Source organism: Rhinopithecus bieti, unplaced genomic scaffold, assembly GCF_001698545.2.
Source record: "Rhinopithecus bieti isolate Rb0 unplaced genomic scaffold, ASM169854v2 scaffold_4129, whole genome shotgun sequence".
Classification (NCBI taxonomy): Eukaryota; Metazoa; Chordata; class Mammalia; order Primates; family Cercopithecidae; genus Rhinopithecus; species Rhinopithecus bieti.
The window spans coordinates 669,702-677,207 of record NW_016804391.1 but is presented as its reverse complement, the minus strand read 5'-3'; the positions used below and the strand labels follow the sequence as shown (position 1 = coordinate 677,207).

Genomic DNA, 7,506 nt, shown 5'->3' with positions numbered 1-7,506 from the left:
AATACAAAAATTGGGCCGGGCATGGTGGCTCACGCCTATAACCCCAGCACTTTGGGAGGCTGAGGCAGGCAGATCACCTGAGATCAGGAGAATGAGCTAACATGGTTATCTTGGCTAACATGGTGAAACCCCATCTCTATTAAAAACACAAAACATTAGCTGGGTGTGGTGGCACGCACCTGTAGTCCCAGCTACACCCCTGCCCCCACCATACCTGCGTGGCCCTGGCCCCCGCAGGCTGGGAGGCTGAGGCAGGAGAATGGCATGAACATGGGAGGCAGAGCTTGCAGTGAGCTGAGATAGTGCCACTGCACTCCAGCCTGGGTGACAGAGCGAGACTCCGTCTCAAAAAACAAACAAAAAAATATAAAAATTAGCCAAGTGTGGTGGCAGGCGCCTGTAATCCCACCTACTTGGGAGACTGAGGCAGGAAAATTGCTTGAACCTGGGAGGCAGAGGCTGGAGTGAGCTGAGATGGTGCCACTGCACTCCAACTTGGATGACAAGAGCAAGACTCCATCTCAAAAAAAAAAAAAATTAGGCTGGGCTTGGTGGCTCATGCCTATAATCCCAGCACTTTGGGAGGCCAAGGCAGGAGGATCACCAGATATCAGGAGTTCGACACCAGCCTGGCCAACATGGCGAAACCTTGTCTCTACTAAAAATACAAAAATGAGCCGGGCGTGGTGGCGGGCGCCTGTAATCCCAGCTATTTGGAAGACTGAGACTGGAGAATTGCTTGAACCTGGGAGGCAGAGGTTGCAGTGAGCTGAGATCGAGCCATTGTACTCTAGCCTGGATGACAAGAGCAAAACTTCATCTCAAAATAATAATAATAATAATTAGCTGGGCATGGTTGCATACCCTTATAATTCCAGCTACTCGGGAGGCTGAGGCACAGGAATCGCTTGAACCTGGGAGGTAGGGGTTGTAGGGAGCTGAGATCATGCCACTGCACTCCAGCAACAGGGTCAGACTCTGTCTCAAAAATAAAAAAAAGAAGGTCCTAGATGGAGGTGAGCCTAAAGGGTGGACATTCCTGTGAAGACACCATGGGTGGAGCTTCTGGATGGAGGTGGGGCCATAAAGAAGAGGAATTTGTGGGTGGGCAAGGCCAGAGCTAGAGGTACAGGGTGAGTGTGGGGTTAAGGAGAGCTGATTTGGGGTGAGGGAGGAGCCAGAACTAGAGCTTCTCTCAGGGGATAGGGCCAGAAAAAATAATGTAGATGAGAGAGGAGTTTGGGGGCCTAGGAGGAGCTGTATTCCTAGCATCCAGACTTGCTGACCTGCTTGCTTTCCCAGCAGCTGGCCCCTGAGCGGTCAGTCTCAGGCCCACTGGGACCTCTGAGCTGCACATCTCCGCCCCCAGCCCCTCTCCTACACACCATGCTGGACCTGGAGGAATTTGTCCCGCCTGTGCCCCCACCACCCTACTATCCCCAGAGTACACTTGCAGCTCAGAAACAGACGCACAGAGGTAAGGCCTGGTGGGGTCTTGCTGGGAGAGCTAAGGAAGGGGACTGGGGCTGGGCCTGGATTGCTGGAGAGAGGGATCTTTGTGGAGTGGGAGTTATTTCTCCTACATTGACCCTCTTCCTCATCTGCCAGCATCACGTACAATGGCTCCATGGACAGCCCAGTGCCCTTGTACCCTACCGATTGCCCCCCTTCTTATGAGGCGGTCATGGGACTACGAGGAGACAGCCAGGTGAGAGCACAGCACGGCTTGGGGCGGGCTGGGGAGCTGGGGTCTAGCCTGGAAAGCTGAACAGGCTGTAGCCTCTGGATACAGATAGTAACAGTGGTCAAGGTCTTTACAGCACCAGCATGCCCACTGTCCCCTTTGATCTTCCCTAGAGCCTGGTAAGGTGGGTGGGTTAGAAGCTATCATTTCTGCCATACAGACGTGGAAACTGAGACTGCACAATTAAGTGACTTATACAAAGTGACAAGGCTAGTCTGGAACCTGAGTCACCAGAGCTCTGTCTAGCACGTGGGGGTGTTCAGTGTGTAGGGCTGAACCCTTGATCCTGTGTCTTCTGCAGGCCACTCTCTTTGACCCTCAACTTCACGATGGCTCCTGCATCTGTGAGCGAGTGGCCTCCATTGTAGATGGTGAGCAGGGCGTAAGGAGGGGTGGACAAGGGTGGTGCTGCCAGGGATAGCTGGGGTGGGTAGGGACAATAGAAGGGGAAAACAAGGCGGAGTTGGTGGTTTGGGGACAGAGGAGGGCTGTGGCAACTTGGAACCCTGGACTTATTTGTCTCCTGTGAGATAAAGCTGGAGGCACAGTGGCCCCTAGAGGCTGGGCTTGGGAAAACAGCAACTGCCTGGGCAGGGCCCAGCCAGGCTGGTGCTACACAGCGCCCCCTGCCGCCCACAGTGTCCATGGACAGCGGGTCTCTGGTGCTGTCAGCCATTGGTGACCTCCCTGGGGGCTCTAGCCCGTCGGAGGACTCGTGCCTGCTGGAGCTGCAGGGCTCCGTGCGCTCCGTGGACTACGTGCTCTTCCGCTCCATCCAGCGCAGCCGTGCCGGCTACTGCCTCAGCCTGGACTGTGGCCTGCGGGGCCCCTTCGAGGAAAGCCCCCTGCCACGGCGCCCCCCACGGGCCGCCCGCTCCTATTCCTGCTCTGCCCCTGAAGCTCCACCCTCACTGGGTGCCCCCACAGCTGCCCGCAGCTGCCACCGGTTGGAGGGCTGGCCGCCCTGGGTGGGACCCTGCTTCCCGGAGCTGAGGCGGCGGGTCCCCCGGGGAGGCGGCCGCCCACCCGCAGCCCCGCCCACCCGAGCCCCTACTCGTCGCTTCAGCGATAGCTCAGGTTCCCTCACCCCCCCGGGGCACCGGCCTCCTCATCCGGCATCCCCACCACCGCTGCTGCTGCCTCGGTCCCACAGCGACCCAGGCATCACCACCTCCAGTGACACTGGTGAGCCCCCTCCCCCACTGCCCAGGCTCAGGAGATGGTAGGCACTGGGAGTTAGGTGGCCAGTGATGCCCAGCAGGATTGGGGCACTGTTGAGGTCCCTGAAGAGGAAGAAAGGACGAGTTCACTCCCCTGGTAGACACTTCTCGGGTACTCACCTCCTAGGGACAGAACATCCATAGCATGATCTCGGCTCACTGCAACCGTGTTTCCCGGGTTCAAGTGACTCTCCTGCCTCAGCCTCCCGAGTAGCTGGGACTACAGGTGTGCGCCACCATGACTGGCTAATTTTTGTATTTTTTAGTAGAGACAGGGTTTCACCGTTTTGGCCAGGCTGGTCTTGAACTCCCAACCTCAAGTGATCTACCCACCTCAGGATTTGTTTTTTGAAACCAGTTCCACAGCTCTCAGCTTGGTCCACTTATCTGTCCTCCCCAAGCTTCAGCTCCCACTTGTAAAACATGTATAATAATAGTACTTCAGGCTGGGCACAGTGGCTCACACCTGTAATCCCAGCACTGTGGGAAGCTGAGGTGGGTGGATCACCTGAGGTCGGGAGTTCCAGACCAGCCTGGCTAACATGGTGAAACCCTATCTCTACTAAAAATACAAAAATTAGCCGGGTGTGGTGGAGCACACCTATAATCCCAGCTACTAAGAGAGGCTAACGCAGGAGAATCGCTTGAACCTGGAAGGCGGAGGTTGCAATGAGCCAAGATCATGCCACTGCACTCCAGCCTGGGTGACAGAGACACACTCCATCTCAAACAAACAAACAAAAAACATGTATAATAGTAGTACTTCAGCCATAGGCATCATACTCAAAGATGCTGAGAAAGGAGGTAGTGGCCAGGCGTGGCTGTTCACACCTGTAATCCCAGCACTTGGAGAGGCCAAGGCAGGTGGATCACCTGAGGTCAGGAGTTCGAGACCAATCTGGCCAACATGGTGAAACCCCCATCTCTACTAAAAATTCAAAAATTAGCTGGGCCTCGTGGTGGACACCTGTAATCCCAGCTACTAGGGAGGCCGAGATAGGAGAATCACCTGAACCTGGGAGGCAGAGGGTGCAGTGAGCCAAGATTGCGCCACTGCACTCTGGCCTGGTCAACAGAGTGAGACTCCATCTCAAAAATAAGAAAGGAGATAGTACTGGGGTACACTCAGCACTATGCGCCAGGTGCCGAACACCACCACTGCAGTCCCTGTTGTGGTGGATCGTACCATCTAGTTGCTGGCTAATATGGACAGAGATGCTGGCCCTTTGATTGAGGATGGAGCATGGGAGCTGTGAAAGCTCCTCTGGGTTTGAGTTCCCACAGGAGGGTGGGTGTGTCCACAGAACACTCCCACTCACTTCCTGTCTCCTTTCCTTCTCCTCAGCTGACTTCAGGGACCTTTATACCAAAGTGCTTGAGGAAGAAGCTGCTTCTGTTTCCTCTGCAGATACAGGTCAGCCATGTGGTTTTTACCCCAGGGGTGGGGGATTGGGCATGGCTGCCCGGCCCCCTCTCCACCCCACAATACCATTCTCTTATCTCTGTCTCTCTGCAGGGCTCTGCTCTGAAGCCTGCCTCTTCCGCCTAGCCCGCTGCCCTTCCCCCAAGTTGCTACGTGCCCGGTCAGCTGAGAAACGGCGCCCTGTGCCCACCTTCCAAAAAGTTCCCCTGCCCTCGGGCCCTGCACCTGCCCACTCCCTGGGGGACCTCAAGGGCAGCTGGCCAGGTCGCGGCCTGGTCACTCGTTTCCTCCAGATATCCAGGAAAGCCCCAGACCCCAGTGGGACTGCAGCTCATGGACATAAGCAGGTGGGAATTCAGGGAGCCAGGAAAGATGTTTGGGAAAGCACGGAGCTTCAGGTTGGGACTTACTGATGATGCCCTTTCTCGTGTCCCGGTCCAGATGCCCCGGAGCCTGTGGGGCTGGCCTGGCCGAGAGAGCCTCCACCTTCGCAGCTGCGGAGATCTGAGCTCTGGCTCTTCCCTGCGGCGTCTCCTGTCTGGCCGCAGGCTGGAGCGTGGTACCCGCCCCCACAGCCTCAGTCTCAACGGGGGCAGCCGGGAGACTGGGCTCTGACCTGGGCTTCTGGTCACACTGAACACATCCAGATGAATGCTGGGGCCACAGGCACCAGCTGGTTGGGACCAGCAGCCCCCAGCATCCTCTTGCACTGGCTGGCACAAAAAGAAACCTGCTGTATACCTCCCAAAGTGTCCCTTTCCCTCCTACCTCTGGGGTCTCTTGCTGCTTGCCTCTGCTGCTCTGGACTGGGAGAGCTTTTGTCCTGTGCTGCATGGGTATTTAGGCTGTGGGGGAGATGCCCCTGCTTATAGCACTGGAGGAGGAAAACAAATTCTTGTTCCCCCAGCATGAGAGTGGCTCTTTCTCATTTGCAAGGGCACTATGGTCAGGGCAAAGGCATGGCCCAGGTGTTTAAGTACAGGGGGACGTGTGCCTACGCAATGGGGTGGTAAGACAGGCATAAAGAGTCCAAAAAATCTAGATGGCCTCTCAGCTCTGCCACCTCTAGCTGCATGACCTTGGGCAAGCTATGTAACCCCAATTTCCTGATCCATTAAAGATTGTGAAGGTAGAATGTTTGTAAAGCTCTGAACAGTATGTAAGCCTTCAATAAATTTCAATTTTCCTCTTCTTTTCTTGATCATTCTTTATCACCAGTGAAATTTGTTCTAGTGTCTCTCATATTTAAGAAAACTCTTTCAGGGCTGGGTATGGTGGCTCATGCCTATAATCCCAGCACTTTGGGAGGCCGAGGCAAGAGGATCGCTTGAGCCTAGGAATTCAAGACCAGCCTGGGCAACATAGTGAGACTCTGTCTCTACACAAAACAGAAAAAATTAGCCAGGCATGGTGGGACATGTCTGTAGTCCCAACTACTTGGGAGGCTGAGGTGAGAGGATCACTTGAACTTGGGAAGTCCAGGCTGCAGTAAGCTGTGATTGAGCCACTGCACTACAGCCTGGGCAACAGAGCAAGACCATGTCTCAAAAAAAAAAAAAAGAAAAAAGAAACTTTCAAGACAGTCTTTCCAACCACTAATTGTAACTCTGCTCCTTTTCACAGCAATAGGTTTTCCTTTTCTTCCCTCCACTCTTAAACATCCATTCTCTCCTCACCCACCCCCATCAGACTCCTTCCCCTATCTTTCCCCAGCCACTGCTCTGACCAAACTTTCCAGTGACCAAAGTGGTGTCAGACCCAGTGACCATTTCTCTGCCTGCATCTCACTTGACCTCGAGGCAGCAATTAATACCCATAATCAGCATCTTCTTGGATTTGTCCCTTTGAAAAGCGAAATACTGGCTTTTATACTTTCTCTTGCTGAGCTGGTTAGCATTGGAGGGCCCCAGGGCCCTCACCTAAGCCCTCTTTCCTATCTCCACTCTTTCTGTAGGTGGTCCTACTATTAATGTCCATGGCTTTTTTTTTTTTTTTGGCGTGGCAACATGTTTAATTCTGTGGCCAAGCTAGCCTGTCTGCAAAGCCTGGCAGATAGCACGTCACCAGGAGCTGCCGCAGAAGCAGGCAGGGCCAACCCTGAAAGGGGTGCAGGCAAAGGCGGGGCTCCGACATGGCTGCTGGAGGTAGCAGGCCCCAGGCTGGGAGTGCTCAGTAGCCATCGTTAGCCCAGGTAACCTCGTAGTCGGGGTACTTGGCTTTGATTTTCTCAGTTGAAATGGCGTGCTGGGCAGGACCATAGGCCTTGAGGGTGGATCCTGGGGCTTGAGGCACCCAGAGGGACGCACGTGGCTTTCATCATGGAGTAGCCGTACACGTGAATCTTCTTGTCCTGGCTCTGGTGGGAGATGCGTCCGCCGCCCAGACACTCACAGTCACAGCCCTGCTTCTGCATGTCGCCCGACACTTTGTCGTAGATGTCCGCATGGTACTCGGCCCACTTGTAGCCGCGCACGATCTCCTTGCTCTCCGCAGCCGGAGCCCCGGAGCGCGGAGCCGAGTGGACTCAGATCAGCACATACTTGAAGACGCCGTCGGAGTCGATGTCCACATCAGGAATGTGAGCGAGGTCCGCCGCCGCCATGTTCTTCGTCCCGGAGGTCCATGGCTTTAAATACCATCTTTCTATGTGTTAATGCATAACTCCAGCCTTGACCTCTCATGAGCGCCATCCAACTCAGCATATCTGCTTGGATGTCTAATGGGCATTTCAGATTCAACATGGCCACAACTGAACTCTTGATTCCACCCCAGCATCTGTTATTTTTCCACTGTTCCCATCTCAATGGTACCTCCATTACCCACTTGCACATTCCAAAAGCTCAGGAACCATGATGACTTATTTTCCCATATCCAACACAACCAATCCTATCCTGAATTCATCCATGTCCCACCACCTCCCCAGCTACGTAGCTCCAGCCACCCCCTCTCCACAACTTCTGAATCAGTCTTTCACTTTTCCCAGCAATCCATTCTCCACTCAGCAAAATGATAAAGCATGTCATATCAAGGCTCTGCCTCAATTTAATGGCTTCCCATTGTATTTAGAATCATCTCCAAACTCCCAGAGACTATGGTCAGCTACAATCTGGCCCACCTTT

The 7,506-nt window shown here is 54.4% G+C and overlaps 1 protein-coding gene and 1 pseudogene across 1 annotated transcript in view; one reads left to right on the top strand and one right to left on the bottom strand.

Moving 5' to 3' along the window:
* Nucleotides 1-5,591, top strand: part of ENTREP3 (endosomal transmembrane epsin interactor 3) — an 8,519-nt gene extending 2,928 nt beyond the window's left edge. The window contains 8 exon segments of the mRNA XM_017867798.1: nucleotides 1,306-1,435; nucleotides 1,438-1,477; nucleotides 1,609-1,708; nucleotides 2,046-2,115; nucleotides 2,384-2,929; nucleotides 4,310-4,378; nucleotides 4,481-4,734; nucleotides 4,829-5,591. Coding sequence (XP_017723287.1) covers nucleotides 1,306-1,435; nucleotides 1,438-1,477; nucleotides 1,609-1,708; nucleotides 2,046-2,115; nucleotides 2,384-2,929; nucleotides 4,310-4,378; nucleotides 4,481-4,734; nucleotides 4,829-5,002 — 1,383 coding nt within the window. The 3' untranslated portion in view covers nucleotides 5,003-5,591.
* Nucleotides 5,592-6,510: 919 nt separating this feature from the next.
* Nucleotides 6,511-7,004, bottom strand: LOC108526840 (14 kDa phosphohistidine phosphatase-like; annotated as a pseudogene).
* Between the last annotated feature and the right edge of the window lie 502 nt (nucleotides 7,005-7,506).